General features: G+C 36.0%; 1 protein-coding gene across 1 annotated transcript in view; it reads left to right on the forward strand.

Moving 5' to 3' along the window:
* LOC127875035 (carnitine O-palmitoyltransferase 1, liver isoform-like) overlaps window positions 1-15,689 on the forward strand; it is a 45,077-nt gene extending 29,388 nt beyond the window's left edge. Inside the window, exons 10-18 of the mRNA XM_052419835.1 lie at window positions 499-548; window positions 1,175-1,259; window positions 2,531-2,640; window positions 3,006-3,072; window positions 5,798-5,887; window positions 6,225-6,295; window positions 7,808-8,060; window positions 10,241-10,394; window positions 11,549-15,689. Of these exons, the coding sequence (XP_052275795.1) occupies window positions 499-548; window positions 1,175-1,259; window positions 2,531-2,640; window positions 3,006-3,072; window positions 5,798-5,887; window positions 6,225-6,295; window positions 7,808-8,060; window positions 10,241-10,394; window positions 11,549-11,655 (987 nt within the window). The 3' untranslated portion in view covers window positions 11,656-15,689. The remainder of the gene's footprint in view (window positions 1-498; window positions 549-1,174; window positions 1,260-2,530; window positions 2,641-3,005; window positions 3,073-5,797; window positions 5,888-6,224; window positions 6,296-7,807; window positions 8,061-10,240; window positions 10,395-11,548) is intronic.
* Window positions 15,690-17,571: the final 1,882 nt, after the last annotated feature.

Genomic DNA, 17,571 nt, shown 5'->3' on the forward strand with positions numbered 1-17,571 from the left:
TTGTTCTGAGAAAACTGGGCTTAATGCATGTGCGTAAAGTGTCATCCCAGATTAGCCTGTGCAGTCTGCACAGGCTAATCGAGGACAACACTTTCCGCCTAAACTCGGTAAGGAGGGACTTCCTTGAAACTAAAAATACCATAAAAGCGGAAAGTATCGTCCCTGATTAGCCTGTGCGGACTGCAAATCTTGGACGACACTTTACGCACATGCATTAAGCCCAGTTTTCTCAGAACGCGGCTCAATTCTTGTCTAGAAGAACAGGACTTGATGCATGTGTGAAAGTATCATCCCAGATAAGCAAGGACACTTTCTGCCTAGACTGAATTTTTATTTAGAAGTGACTACATAAAATGAAAAATTTATATACACGGGGAAAGTGTCATCTTTGATTAGCCTGTGCAAAGGGCATATGCTAATCTGGGATAATACTTTACACATGCATTAAGCCCAGTTTTTCCGTAGAACGGCAAAATATGGTCTGTTTTTGGTCTGCAGGACATTGACGAAGAAGCAATGAACTCTATGACAGGACAGGGCACCAACAGGTATGTATTTGTATCTATAGATGTGCTTTAGTATCGGATGATTTAATAATTGAAATTATAACATTAGCATTTAAGTTTATTTGTGCATACAGGGGACTCAATTAAGTACAGATAATTATGGCAACGTTAGGAAATAAAGACAGTTTGTGCCATGTGATGAGTTGTGAATGTATATTATGTAGCTAAACAAAATATGGAGGTCGTAGTATTGTAAAAGAAATACAACATAAGGCAGCATGTACCTTTACTGTGCTACCTTAATTAGTTAATAAAGGTTCTGGATATATAAGTTGAAGAAATAATATGATTCTTATACCAAAGAAACTGGGCTTAATGCATGATTGTAGAGGTGCGTCCCAGATTAGCCTGTGCAGTTTGCACAGGCAAATCAAGGACAAATCTTTAAACTTTTATGGAAATTGCGTTAAAAGAAAGTCCCTTCTAAACATAATCCAGTGTAGGTAGAAAGTATTTTCCTTGATAAGCCTGTGCAGAATGCACATATTCTGCACAGGCTAATATGGGATGACACTTTTTTTGCACGTGCATTAAGCCCAGTTTTCCCAGAATGGGGATTATATCTGCTGCTCAACAGAAATGTGAATTATTCTTTATTTTGTTCATAGATACTTTGACAAGGCCCTCCAGTATATAACATACGCCAATGGCAAGGTTGGGATCAACGCTGAGCATTCCTGCAGTGATGCCACGGTGGGTTTACATCTTAAGGAAGAAATGCCTCTCATATGAGCCTCGTTTTCGGAAAATGGGTTTAATGCATTTGCAAAAAGTTTTGTTCCAGATTAGCCAGTGCAGTCAGCGCAGGCTTATCAGGGATGACACTTTCTGCTTTGACTGGTGTTGTCACCAAGATGGGACTTCCTTGAAAAATAGTATAAAAGCTCAAAGTGTCATCTCTGATTAGCCTGCGCAAACTGCACCGGCTAATCTGGTATGGTTATTTACGCATATGCATTAAGCCCTGTTTTCCCAGAGCATGGCTTATATGTTTATTAATCGAGTGTTTTTTTCCAATCATTAGGCTTTGCATTCAATATGCACAAGGCCGTAACTAAAATGTGAAATTAATGCTAATTGGCAGTGCTTTTGACTGTGGACAATGCCATTAACAAATAATGTTTAAACAAAATGTGTATACAGGAAGTTAAAAGTAGATTCCTAGTTAACTTCCTTAGACTTTGTACACTGTCATAACAAAAATGTGGAAAGCTTAACAAAGCATCGAGTCTCCCTGTGGGAAAAGGGGGCTTAATGCATGTCATGATGGGCATAAAGTGTCATCCCAGATTAGCCTGTGCAGTTTGCATAGGCTTATCAGGGACAACACTTTCCACTTAAATGGAATTGTTTAAAGGAAGTTACTTTGATATGAAAATTGAGTCTTTCCTGAAAAGGTTGTCCCTGATCAGCCTGTGCAGACTGCACAGGCTAATCTTGGACAGCATTTTTTGCCCATGCTTAAAGCTCCGTTTTCCCAGAGCAGGACTCAGTTTGATATGCATTGCCCGACATTGAGTCCACAGTATCTAGCCCTACATTGATTCAACTGTATCTAGCCCTACATTGAGTCCACTGTATCTAGCCCTACATTGAGTCCACTGTATCTAGCCCTACATTGATTCAACTGTATCTAGCCCTACATTGAGTCCACTGTATCTAGCCCTACATTGATTCAACTGTATCTAGCCCTACATTGAGTCCACTGTATCTAGCCCTACATTGAGTCCACTGTATCTAGCCCGACATTGAGTCCACTGTATCTACTCCAGGTGCATGTCAGGATATGGGACTAAGCACATGCATTAACTCTTTCAGTGCTGGAACCGAATTTTGAAGGCCTTTGCAAACAGTTTCACAGACGACATTTTAGCAGACGACAAATTTCCCAGCATGCAAAGGGTTAAGACCCTTTTCCGAGACCAAGGCTCAACTTATGTTGCATTGCACTGTGTCTCTTGCAGGTGCCAGGCAGGATCTGGGAGTACATTCTCTCCATGGAGACCTACAAGGAGGACGGCAGTGTACCGAAGGCACCCGACCACATCATCAGCAAGCTGAAACCTCCTGTCAAGTATGTGGACCTTAAAATGCCCATGCAAAAATCAAGTGCAGATGGAAAGTGTTGTCCTTGATTAGCCTGTACGGATGACACAGGCTAATCTGGGACTACACTTTACACACTTGCTTTAAGCCCCTTTTTCCCAGTGTACTAAAGGCACTTGAACACGTCGTCTGCAAGCTCAAGTATGTGGACATTAAAATGACTATGCAATACATTCTTTATAGACAAATAACACATTAATTTTCGTTTAAAGGAAGTCTCTTTTAAGGGAAAATCCAGCCTAGATGAAAGATGTTGTTCCTGATTAGCCAGTGCAGACTGCACAGGCTGATCTGGGACAACACATTAAGTTAATGAGTTGTGTTCTCTTTCAGGCTGGAATGGAATCTGTCTGGCCTGGAGCCGGAGATCTCTGAGTCCATGGAACACTTCAAGAAACTGGTAGACAGTTTATATCGTTTCTGCTAAATATAGATATTGTTTGTTTGTTGGTTAAGTTTTTCCACCTGTTTTTCAGTACTTGTATATTATTTCTATCTGTCAGGGCTTTTTTCTTGATTAGGGGAAAGTTCCTGGCCTTCAATTTTTGAAAAAAACTGAAAAAGAGAAAAATTGCCAAAGAAAGCTTGAAATTTGGGGAAAATTGCATCATTTTAAATAAATTCTCGTAGGGGAAGGGGCCTTTCTCCTGGTGGAAGGGGCCCAGGGGTTTCACTGACCCAAAAAATTTGTTGCCACTTTTTTGCAGCGTAAAAACTGTCGGTTATTCCAATGTTAAAAATAAGAACAATCATTTAAATGAAACCTTACTACATTAATGTAATTGACTATATCATCACTATAAAAAGAATGTTATTACATAAATAAGTACCTTCATAAGTCGTGCCTTCATAAGTCTTGGTAAGCTTTATTTGCATATAAATAACATTTATTTCAACTTGATAAACAACACAGATAACCAAAATAATATAATAATGTTAACATCAATGTATTAAACAGTATGCTGCATACATGTTTCAAAATTAATTATCATGCCCCCCTTCGAAGAAGAGGGGGTACATTGCTTTGCTTCCGGATGATAACTCAAGAACGCTTGGGCCTAGGATCATGAAACTTCATAGGTACATTGATCATGACTTGCAGATGACCCCTATTGATTTTGAGATCACTAGGTCAAAGGTCAAGGTCATGGTGACCCGAAATAGTAAAATGGTTTCCGGATGATAACTCAAGAACACATACGCCTAGGATCATAAAACTTCATAGGTAGATTGATCATGACTTGCAGATGACCCCTATTGATTTTCAGGTCACTAGGTCAAAGGTCAAGGTCACGGTGATCCTAAATAGTAAAATGATTTCCGGATGATAACTCAAGAACGCATACGCCTAGGATCATGAAACTTCAACGTAAGATAGATCATGACTCGCAGATGACCCCTATTGATTTTGAGGTAACTAGGTCAAAGGTCAAGGTCACGGTGACCCAAAATAGTAAAATGGTTTTCTGATGATAACTCAAGAACGCATACGCCTAGGATCATGAAACTTCAAAGGAAGATTGATCATGACTCGCAGATGACCCCTATTGATTTTGAGGTCACAAGGTTTAAGGTCAAGGTCACGGTGACCCGAAATAGTGAAATGATTTTCGGATGATAACTCAAGAACGCAAACGCCTAGGATCATGAAACTTCATAGGTAGATTGATCATGACTCGCAGATGACCCCTATTGATTTTGAGGTCACAAGGTCAAAGGTCAAGGTCACGGTGACCCTAAATAGTAAAATGGTTTCCGGATGATAACTCAAAAACGCATACGCCTAGGATCATGAGACTTCATTGTTAGATAGATCATGACTCGCAGATGACCCCTATTGATTTTGAGGTCTCTAGGTCAAAGGTCACGGTGACCCGAAATAGTAAATTGGTTTTCGGACGATAACTCAAGAACGCATACGCCTAGGATCATGAAACTTCATAGGTACATTGATCATGACTCACAAGACCCCTATTGATTTTCAGGTCACTAGGTCAAAGGTCTAGGACACAGTGACAAAAAACGTATTCACACAATGGCTGCCACTACAACGGACAGCCCATATGGGGGGCATGCATGTTTTACAAACAGCCCTTGTTTAAACATAGAATTACACCAATGTACATCATTTGAAAGGGAAAAGAAATATAAAACATAAGAAAATAAAGCATATCACTTCAAATTGTTACACAGCTATATTTGGTCATTTGGACAACATATTTTTACAAACTATCAACAACAAACCAACACATAAATGTCTGAAATTTTAACATGTCCGAAATATAGTACATCGAGTGAATGATACTTTTTATTTCAGAAATTGTTGGTATTTTGATCAAATTATATCCTTCCTAGAACATTATAAGTATGAAACTGTTAAACAGAAATGCTCACAAATACATGTTGAAGCAAGTTTTTATTCGTTTTTGTGGAGAAATAAAATGCTTTTGCCAGCCCCATGGTTTTGATTAAAGAAATAGCCCTAATAATCATTTTAATCATTGATTGTTGTGACAGTTTGTCCCTGTGTTACTTAATTTATTGCTCAATATCACAAAGGAGCAGTTAATCCGATAATAACCCCATTAAACTTGACAATAGCAGTAAAAACACTGTTTGCAACACTTACACGCTTCAGTGATTTCACTCTGCACTGTAGGTCGCTTACATCGTTGTAAATCAATATTTACAACTCGCAGACGCTGGCCACTAATGCTCGGTCGCTTGCTTTCGATTCACCGTACATTTTCGGATAGGATTTTACCGTTTTTCTGAAATTCGCCACTTTTAAAAATTTGGCGCCAATGGCAATCAACAACGAAACCCCTGGCGGGCCTTTGTAAGGCTGTTGCTAAAGAAGGGAAAGAAGCCCTTATCAGTTTGCCTTTTCACTCTTTTCCTGGACAAATTGAGCCTACAACAGCTGTTAGTAGTTTTTAGTTTATTCAGTATTCTAATACTGAAGTTTGCATATTGATGATTCTTGTGTGTCAACTGTTTTGCATGTAAGCCTTTTATTTTACAATTTATTTCCAGAATACATAATTTAGCATTTAACAGTACTTGGCAACCTTTTTACTTCACAAGATATTGTTGCATATTTTATGATTTTGATATTTACCTAGGCCTTCAGCTTTGTGACTAAGAGTGTGTTTGCTGACTTTGGGAAAGGGTTCATCAAAAAGAAGCGACTTAGTCCAGATGGTTTCCTGCAGGTTAGCATCTTTTGTGTAAATCACAAATATCAGGTGGTTTTAGTTTTGGGCTCTACTGTTCACATAATAGCCCGAGCATAATTAAGTGCATTGGATCTGTTTTTCCACTATAGTCTCAATATTGTGTGTTTGATCTTGCTAACCCTTTCATGGTCAAATGCCTTTAATGTGTAGGTGATCAGTAAGATTGGAATTTTGGCTTTTACCCGATTTAGGAACTTTTTTATGGCCATTCATCTGATATTTTACTTCATAATAATAGTCTCCAAAACAAGTCAATAAATTGTTATTCAAGTTAAAAAGCAAGTACAAACATCTTCTGTAAATTGTATTTCAGATGGCAATACAGCTTGCATATTTCAAAATGAACGGCAAATGTGTGAAAACCTACGAGTCTGCGTCAACAAGGTATAAATAGTCATGTTCTTAGAAATTTTGTTACTATCCTTGCAGAATGCATATGAATAAAGCTACTTTATAATAAAACAGTTGCTATTTTAGCACAGAGTAGTTTACTTAACATAAATATGAAGTAAACTACTTTATAATAAAATAGTTCTTATTTTAGCACAGAGTAGTTTACTTAACATAAATATGGTCAGTAAACTACTTTATAATAAAATAGTTGCTATTTAAGCACAGAGTAGTTTACTTAACATAAATATGGTCACTAAATTACTTTATAATAAAATAGTTGCTATTTTAGCACAAAGTAGTTTACTTAACATAAATATGGTCAGTAAACTACTTTTTAATAAAATAGTTGCTATTTTAGCACAGAGTAGTTTACTTAACATAAATATGGTTAGTAAACTACTTTATAATAAAATAGTTGCTATTTTAGCACAGAGTAGTTTACTTAACATAAATATGGTTAGTAAACTACTTTATAATAAAGAAATTGCTATTTTAGCACAGAGTAGTTTACTTAACATAAATATGAAGTAAACTACGGTACTTAATGTTAGAACAGAATGTGATTTAACAGGTACTTCACACATTTTATAAGCGTCTGAGGTTGCCGTGGCGTAGTGAATATGGTGTCCGCCTAGTAATTGGTAGGTCAGGGGCTTGAACCCCGAACCCTACTGAAAGCATTCCTTTGATCTCCCCCAAAGACACAAAGTACTGGTTATAGTCCCAGGAAATGGACTCGAGAGCTTTTGATAGAGTATTTCATGAGCCTAAGTCTTTCTATGCAATCGAGCTAAAATAAATAGGTTTAAACTAATAAGCGTCTTTCAACTCACAATCTGTATTTTGTTACAATATCATAGCAGGTTTTTTCTATTGTGTATACTACGTGGAGTGTACCTTTATTATTCCAACTAATAAGGAAAAGAGAAGAGTGAACTATAATCATTTTAATATGCATTTTTCGGTTATTCAATAGCACCTGCAAAAGGTCCCATTATCTTTGCTGATTTCAGATCCATTTACATGTAATTTAGGAAAAAGGAATTTTATGAATTTTTGTAGAGAAAGGGGCATTTAAACAAAAATTCAGTCTAGGCAGAAAGTGTTGTCCCTGATAAACCTGTCTAGCCCTTTAAGTGCTGGAACCGAATTTTGAAGGCCTTTGCAAACAGTTTGGATCCAGATGAGATGCCACAAAACGTGGCGTCTCATCAGGATCCAAACTGTTTGCTATTCTGATAGTATTCTTTGAAAAAAATTGAAGAAAATGCTAATTTTAGAAATTCAGCAGACGACATTTTAGCAGACAACAAATTTCCCAGCATGCAAAGGGCTAGTCTGCACAGACTAATCTTGGACAACACTTTACACAAATGCATTGAGACCCAATATCCCAGAACCTGGCTGAAATGAAATCTAATAATTTATACAGTAAGACTCACCATACTGTGGTGAATGTAGGGACAGTTAAATATCCCTAAATGCTATCCTGTGTGATCTCAGAATGTTTTCTGACGGCCGCACCGAGACAATCCGCCCTGTGACAGAAGCCTCCGTGGCCTGGTGCAAGGCCATGTCTCTCATCAAGGGGACGACACGGGAGCAGAAGATCTTGCTGTTGAAGCGGGCCATCAACGCGCAGACCAAGCTGAAGAACGAGGCCGTGGTGGCGATGGGGTACGACAGACATATGTTTGGGCTGTACGCTTGCTGCAGAGAGATGGGAATGGAGGTGCCAGAAATATTCAAGAACAAGGTACTGGGGCAAGTTTCTACTGTTAGTTTAGTTTAAACATATTTATTTTAATTTATTGAAAGCCTAAGTTTTATTAAAACTAAGTCAACTCTTGGTCGCTTAGCAGCCACCGCTATGCTATTGCGACCTTTCAACAGTTTCATTGAAATTATTTCTTGTTATTTTGGCCGATTGTATCCTCATTTAAACAGTTTTTCTTCTAATAAAAAAAAGAATGTTTAAATAGTTCTTAACTTTTCTAGATCTATGATAAAGCAAAAAACTTAGTGAAAGCTACAAGGATTTATATCTTTTCTCAGAATTGTACATATTCGTGCCTGACATTCTGTTGTTTCAGTACATTTTCATGCCTGACATTCTATTGTTTTAGTACATATTCAGACCTGACATGCTGTTGTTTCAGTACATATTTATGCCTGACATGCTATTGTTTCAGTACATATTTATGCCTGACATTCTGTTGTTTCAGTGCATTTTTATGCCTGACATTCTATTGTTTTAGTACATATTCAGGCCTGACTTGCTGTTGTTTCAGTACATATTTATGCCTGACATGCTATTGTTTCAGTACATATTTATGCCTGACATTCTGTTGTTTCAGTACATTTTCATGCCTGACATTCTATTGTTTTAGTACATATTCAGGCCTGACATGCTGTTGTTTCAGTACATATTTATGCCTGACATGCTATTGTTTCAGTACATGTTCAAGCCTGACATGCTGTTGTTTCAGTACATTTACATGCCTGACATGCTGTTGTTTCAGTACATAGTCATGCCTGACATGCTGTTGTTTCAGTACATATTTATACTTGACATGCTGTTGTTTCAGTACATATTCAAGCCTGACAAACTGTTGTTTCAGTACATATTCAAGCCTGACATCCTGTTGTTTCAGTACATATTCATGCCTGACATGCTCATGTTTCAGTACATATTCATGCCTGACATGCTGTTGTTTGAGTACATATTTATGCTTGACATGCTGTTGTTATGCCCCCTGTATGGTGGCATATAGCAGTTGAACTGTCCGTCAGTCAGTATGTCAGTCTGTCAGTCTGTCCGTCCGTTTGAAAAAAACTTTTACATTTGCCATTACCTTTGAAATATTGAATATAGCAGCTTGATATTTGGCATGCATGTGTATCTCATGGAGCTGCACATTTTGAGTGGTAAAATTTCAAGGTGAACATCATCCTTCCAGGTCTAGGGATCGAAAAAACAAATCCAAGGGAAGTAATAAGCTTTAAATGGACATAATTATCTGACTTGCCAAATTTATTTTTTTTTTAAATAAATCAAAGTGGCCCTGTAGGGGGCATTGTGATTCTGACAAACAAATCGTGGTAAAAGGTCAAGGGCATCCTTCAAGGTCTAAGGTTAAAAATACAAATCAAAGGGAAGTAATAAGCTTTAAAGGGAGATAATTATTCAATATTGAACATAGCAATTTGATATTTGGCATGCATGTGTATCACATGGAGTTGCACATTGAGTGGTGAATCTACAGTCACGGTAGTGGCTTTTAAATTATTAGCTACTAAAAATAGTGAGTGGCTTTTAATTATTTGCTACTAAAAATAGAGATTTATTAGAGACAATAATTTTAAAGGGAAGTAATTTATATTATTATAAATCTGATATATTATATATTTCCTTACTAAGAATTTAACTTCTTTTCACAGTTATTGTACAGATTTTTTATTTTGATTATTTATAACTCAAATGAATGATTTGTTAAAGGTTTTTTATGCCCCCGGTAGGGTGGCATATAGCAGTTAAACTGTCCGTCAGTATGTGTGTATGTCAGTCTGTCCGTCCGTCCAAAAAAAACCTTTAACGTTGGCCTAACTTTTGCATAATTGAAGATAGAAACTTGATATTTGGCATGCATGTGTATCTCATGAAGCTGAACATTTTGAGTGGTGGAAGTTCAAGGTCAAGGTCATCCTTCAAGGTCAAAGGTAACAAAAAATAAAATCAAAGTGGCGTTCTCATGAAGCTGCACATTTTGAGTGGTGGAAGTTCAAGGTCAAGGTCATCCTTAAAGGTCAAAGGTAAAAATTTTTTATAAAAAATTCAAAGCGACGCAATAGGGGGCATTATGTTTCTGACGAACACATCTCTTGTTTTAAATGATATAATTATCATTTCTTTACTGTACTATGCTATTGTTTCAGTACATGTTCATGCTTGACATAGTGAGTACATCCCAGACTCCGACCCAGTACACAGACATATGGAGGGAAGAGTCATCCTGCCTCGGGGGAGGCTTTGCGACTGTCAACCCAGATGGCTACGGCATCTCCTACATCATTGTCGGAGAGGACTTGAGTTAGTAGAGCCCTTTGCCTTAACATTTCCAGCTCAGGAGCAGAGTGAAAATGGCTATGAGCAACCAGCATTAAACCAGAACAGACTACAAAGTTTGACGTGGTGTAATGGATAAGGTGTCCGTCTAGCGACTGGGAGATTATGAGTTCAATCCCCACTCGGGGAGTGTTCTCTAGATCTTCCCCAAAGACACCAAGTACTGGTAAAATGCCCAGGAAATGGACTCAAGAGCATATCTATAAGCCTGAGGCCTGAAGCCTGAGGCTTTCAATGCAATCGAGCTAAAATAAATAGGTTTAAACTTACAGACTACGAGTCACTGCCAGTTTGTTCAGGGTTTATGCTGTTTGCTGCTCATAAGTACTTTAGGGTTTGAAACAAATCCTTGAATCCAGTAAGAAAGGTCTTAAATTAAATTGGATTTTCTAAGGCCTTACACATTCATTGAAGAGTGTATCTGTGTAATAGAGGGTTAAAGCTCTTAAATGAAATCAGGTCAATTGTTTTTATGAAATATTCTAATTGTATTTTTGTGCATTAAAAAATAATATTTCATACAGAAATATTGATAATAAGAAGCGGCATACGATTATTTAATCAGTAAACAATAAATAAGACATATTGAACTTGAAATTAAATAAGCCAAGATTTTTTTAAAATGTGTTTTCTGAATTTCTGGCAAGTGAACTATTCCAGCCATGAGATTGGTTTGCTGTGGTTGTTTTTAGGTAAAAAAGTGGCTTTGGGGGATGCAAATACTAACAGAATAATCATTGAGAGATAATTTGAGAATACTATTGTTTATCAGAAGTTTTTTAAAGAGTTGACAGCATTAAAAAAAACTGCAACTCAATGCCTTTCCTATTTCCAATGGTAAAGACTCCTGTGCTGCTTTTTACCTTTGGCTTTTCACTGTACAATGTTACCATGTGTATGTTGATATACTTGCAGTTACCATGTGTATGTTGATATACTTGCAGTTACCATGTGTATGTTGATATACTTGCAGTTACCATGTGTATGTTGATATACTTGCAGTTTCCATGTGTATGTTGATATACTTGCAGTTACCATGTGTATGTTGATATACTTGCAGTTACCATGTGTATGTTGATTTACTTGCAGTTACCATGTGTATGTTGATATACTTGCAGTCTTGTTCCATGTGAGCAGTAACAAGTATTCAACAGAAACGTCGTCACACAAGATGGCAGATGCCATTCTGGATTCCATGAATGAGATGCGCGAATTGCTGAACTAGGCTGGACCCCTGGAACACCATAAATGGGAACCGGCCGGGTTGAAAAAGCAACAAGGGTTTAATAAGCAAATAGACAATTTTATATTTTAAATGCTCAGATGGAAACATACACTGAGATTGTGTTGTCATCAGTTACAATTTGATGTTAGCAATTTGTATCTTACATTTACTGACAGTTGTTAAAACAATATTTTCACCTTTATTTAATATTTTTACTATATTTTTAAATAAGTATTTTAGTAAATAATATTTCTATATAAAAAATCATATCTGCAATATTTATACCATACATAATACAAATATGAACACTCTTCATTGGTACCTTTTGTTTTCTTTGTATTCACATTTTCACCTTTTATTTATTTTATATATATATATGTATGATATATATCTTATATAATATTGTGTCTGTGTCAATTCTCAATAAAACAGCCTTTGGAAATTCTATTTAATATAAAATCTGGGTTATTTTTAATTATGATGTATGTATTTATTTTACACCAGAGTGTACACATATGTTTCCATAGTATTGCTACTCAACAAGTTTTAAATACTCCAGATGAATCTCTGTAGGTTAAAATAAATCTGTGCTAGTATTTTAATGGTACCTACTCTTTTTTTTGTAAACAAATATCTAGTAATATATTGAGTGTTTTCCCTTTTCATTTGCTCACTTCCATCAGCTCTTGTGTTACCATTGTAATGATATGTAAGTTATCCGAGGTAAGGTAGGACAGTTGTTAGTTACTAGCATATATGCACTAAGTATAGGTACACCAGATAACCGTTCACCACATAGATGTGTTTTTTGCTGTACCTTAGAAAGTTAGATAAGATTCAAGTTTTAAAGGCTTACTTTCAAACCCTTTGAGCAGCAAACAGCATAAAGCCTGAACAGATGTGTGTTACTCGCAGGCTGTTCTGGTTTTATGCTGTTCGCACATAGCCATTTAATCATTGCCTCCTAGTGGGTAAGGGTTAACTGACCTCCATATCACGACTAAAATACTGATGAAACTTCAAGGTAACCAACGAAACAAAACAAATGCAAGCAATTTGTACATTGGAAATATTAAATAAAACTAGTAATCTTGTAAACCGAAAAACCTCACCTTAATTTTGTCCAATGAACATGCATGCATTGTTTTAAAAATTGCTTTAAAATATTATATGATAAATTTGAGGAATCTAAAAAAAAAATATTTGTACTGAAATAACTTGCAAACATATTTGACAGTGACACATGTACATTGTATGTGCCTGCATGTTGGAGCTAAAGTATTCTCAGAATTTGAATTGTGAGAAAAATTAAGGAGGCATTTTGAAATACCTCCAATCAATTCACTGATCTTTGTGAATTTAAATAGGGCAAAGAAAGTTTTGATTTATTTGAAACAGAATGAACAAAATAACAATTTTTAAACCTGCAGTAACAAGCTGTGAGGAAAAGTGTTCCAACATTTATAGAAATGTGAGGAAACCGTTCTGGAGCTTTGTATGCCTACAGTAACAAGCTGTGAGGGAAAGTGTTCCGACATTTATAGAAATGTGAGGAAACCGTTCTAGAGCTTTGTATGCAAATGGGCCGCACTCTGGACAAACGGGGCTTCATGGATGTGCCAAAAGTCATCCCAGGTAAGCCATTGCAGTATACACAGGTTGCTCAGGGACAACACTTTCTGCTTGTATGGTATTTTTTGTTTAAAGGATTGTGCATGTGCGTAAAGTGTCGTCCCAGATTAGCCTGTGCAGTCCGCACAGGCTAATCAGGGACGAAACTTTCCGCTGAAATGGTATTTTCCATTAATAGGAAGTCCCTTTTTACGGAAAATCTAGTTTAAGCGGAAAGTGTCGTCCCTGATTAGCCTGTGCGGACTGCACAGGCTAATCTGGGACGACACTTTCCGCACATTGATTATGACCAGCTTTCACAAAACAAGACACGATTGTAGGGAAATTCAGTTTAGGCGGAAAGAGTAGACTCTGATTAGCCTGTGTGGACTGCAGTGGCTAATCTGGACTTTACTTAAAGAACTTGCATTAAGCCCCATTTTGCCAGAATGTGGCTCAAATGTATTGTTTTGTTCATTGTATCCATTTTTATTTTCAGCATTTCAATTTGAACATTAAATTAATTAAATCTTGGACATGTGTAATTGTTTTGAGTGTTCTTAAACATAAACCAGTTTGATATTAGAAGCTTTTTCATTTGATTTAATAGCGGTGTGTTGGGTTTAGATTTTGTTTGATGTTGTTTTCACAAAATGCACACGTGTACACTGTTATTTCTGGTTTTAATATATTCCATAAGCTGATCTTGAGCATGCCCTGCTTGAGGCTTAATTAAAGTTCTCCTTGAATGTGTGTAAGATTATTATTTTATAGTCTAGTTTGTAATATTCTACTTGGCTTGCTTTGTGTTTTAAATGTAATTGATAATTTAATAATTGCTTCTTGTAATTTTGCATGTTTTACAATCAATGGCCATACCTTGTGATACTTGACTGATGACTGTTTTTTTGCATCCATTTTGGCAGTATTGTAAACTTTTTTGTTTTATGAACTGTTACTTCAACCAAATTTGCAACATTTAAAACCTCAATTATGTCTGTTTCCATAGTTATTTCTGCTTTTAATGTATTTTTCTTTAAAAGGAAGTCTCTTCTTAGCCATTATTGAGTTTAGGCGGAAAGTGTGGTCACTGATTAGCCTGTGTGGACTGCACAGGATAATCAGTGACCACACTTTATGCACATTCATTAACCCCCATTTTTCCAGAGCAATTCTCAATGAAAAGTAGTATTGAAATTGCATATTTTTGTTGTCACTCTGTATTTGTTGTTTCTCTTTTGTCATATTCATTGAATTGTTGTTATATTTTTTAATTCTCTCAATGTTTACCGAGTGATGATTGATTATGAGTATATGTTGTTTGTTTCTGTTTATGTTACAGTTTCTAATGATGATAAGCATATGTGTTTATAATTTTACGTATCAGGCAAGCTTGATTTCTTATTTGATGAGGTTTTTATTGTTTTATATTTTGCTTAGCGGACCAAGATTTTGTTAATGATATAATGAGGCTAGTGTTTTCACATTCAATTATAATGTATATTAATATAAAACCTTTTTATTTAATCTTGATTGCATCAAAAGCCCAAGGCCTTATGACATGCTCTCAGAGTCAGTTTTCTGGGTAGATTCAATACTTGGTATCTTTTGGGTATATTTAAAGAACGCCCCCAAAGTCGGGATCGAACCACTGACCACACGGTTGTTGAGTAGTCACCATATCCCCTACACCACACCAGCATCATAATTAAATTATGAATCTTTATACAACTTACACAAATATTGTTAGCTTTGCCATGAATTGTTGCAGATCTGAGCACAAATTCACCAACCCATTCTTTAAGTATTGAGAACTGACTACTACTCTGGCAACATAACATTTAATAATTGCATTTTAACAAAACAGCAACCAATTGTCAGCTATAATAATGCTTGAAATATTAATTAATACAAAGAACAATTAAAATTAATATCTGTCATAAAAAAGTAATTTGAAATGTATTTTTTTATTCTTACTTGTCACATGTAAGTCTAAGAATTGGTTGGATAATGGTGACCTTCAGCTTTCTGAAACAATTACATGTAAAAATATTTTTGCTGGGCCACACTCGATAAATGCAAGTTGTGAGGATTTCAAATTTGAAGAACAGTGTCTTGATTATATTTTTTTTTAAGACATGTTGCATATCTACCTTATATGTAATGATAAGTTTTTATAAAATATCACGATTGATCTTTATCGAAAAGCTATAGTTTTGCTTAGATTCATTTCATTATAGCTTACAGTGTTTAACCATTTTCAACTTTGTTATTCAACTGTATTCAGCATTGAAGGGTGTTTGCTGTGCTTCAATATATATTGTTCGACATAAGCACTTTTGATTTAAATATTATTGCTAGCAGTGATAATGTAATGCTATTTGATGTAATCTGTAGTAAACTTTAATAAAATCTAGATTAAATGCGTTGTCATTGTGGATGTTGAAAAAAAAACTTCAAGTGATTTCGTAGTTTTTAAGTGGAAACAACAATATAAGAAATTGAGCAACATTTCCACCTTTGATCTTTACAAAGAGAAGCTGCACAATCAGTATTATTTTTGGGACATTATTATTTGGTTATTTCTTTAGTGGACCAATGTACGAATTGAAGATCCAGACAAAAAAATCCATATATATAATTTGTTTGATCAAATTACCATAGACATCTGAATCTACATCAATCCAGATACCACACAATCTACATCAATCCAGATACCACAAAATCTTGATCAATCCAGATACCACACAATCTACATGAATCCAGAAACCACACAATCTAGATCAATCCGGATACCACACAATCTACATCAATCCAGATACCACACAATCTAGATCAATCTGGATTCCACACAATCTAGATCAATCTAGATACCACACAATCTAGATCAATCTGGATACCACACAATCTTTATCAATCCAGAAATCACACAATCTAGATCAATCCGGATACCACACAATCTAGATCAATCTGGATATCACACAATCTTTATCAATCCAGAAACCACACAATCTAGATCAATCCGGATACCACACAATCTACATCAATCCAACTGATTTGTTGGTTTGTGACTCTACCTACATGACCTACAGATGAAGTGTGAGTTACATTCGGGTCACTTAATATTTGGGGATGTTATGGGCCTTGGAAATTTTCCCTATAATAACCATTTTCTTGAGGTTTTTTAGGCAATGCATTCAGATATTTGGCTGATTTTGGTATGTGAGTCTACCTACATGACTTACAGATGAAGTGCAAGTTTTATTCCATTTAATAATATGTGCAATTAGTATTGAGTTGCTTTTTTAATTGCATGCCCCTTTGACTTTTACCTTCAATCTCAAAATTGATAGTTGTCTTCTTTCCTTCAGGACAAATCTGACCAGAAATCTACTGTATTATACCCCTGCAGCAAATTTCAGAAAAAGCTTCTGAACACTGGAGGCATCATTGCAAAATCTTCATGAAACTTGATCAAAACATTTTCCCGCTAAGTCAAAAGTCATACCATTCTTATGGAAATGATACGGTGTATGGAGAAAATAGATTTCATATTAAAGCCTGTGGATGCTCCAAATACGAGGCAGCCTTCTCAGTTTTGTTGTTGTTTTTTATGCCCCCGAAGGAGGGCATCCATCCGTCTGTCCTTCCGTCACGCTTTGTGTTTAGGTTTCAAAAATGCTCATAACTTCTATGTCCCTTCACATAGCAACTTGATATTTGGCATGCATGTGTATCTCATGGAGCTGCACATTTTGAGTGGTGAAAGGTCAAGGTCAACCTTCAAGGTAAAAAAACATCAAAGCGGCGCAGTAGGGGGCATTGTGTTTCTGACAAACACATCTCTTGTTTTTGTTCAAAATTGTGTCCATAATTCGGCCCATTTACAATGGAAAAAATTATTTTTTCCCCCAAATATGACCTTAAATTCCCAATTTCAGGCAAACATTGTATTTATCTCCCATTCATCTATATAAATTAAACCAAAGTAAATATAATACATAAAACACTTTCACTCTCAATTTTAAAGCATTTTTTAGCAAAACAAAACACTAATTTCCAAATTCTATTCAAAATGCCATGAATTTTCCCAATCCAAAAGGACCCCACCCTTTCCCAAAATGGTGGAAAACAAGAGCTGTCACCATAAGATGACATATGCCCCTTAAAAACGCTTTTTTGAAACCTAAACGCAGATTTCGAAACCTAAACGCAGACCCTAAGTTCAAGGTAAAAGGGGTCATAATTTGTGTGCGTATGAAAAGGCCTTGTCCGTATACACAAGCATACCAAATATGAAGGTTA

Source organism: Dreissena polymorpha, chromosome 3, assembly GCF_020536995.1.
Source record: "Dreissena polymorpha isolate Duluth1 chromosome 3, UMN_Dpol_1.0, whole genome shotgun sequence".
In the NCBI taxonomy this organism is placed as follows: domain Eukaryota; kingdom Metazoa; phylum Mollusca; class Bivalvia; order Myida; family Dreissenidae; genus Dreissena; species Dreissena polymorpha.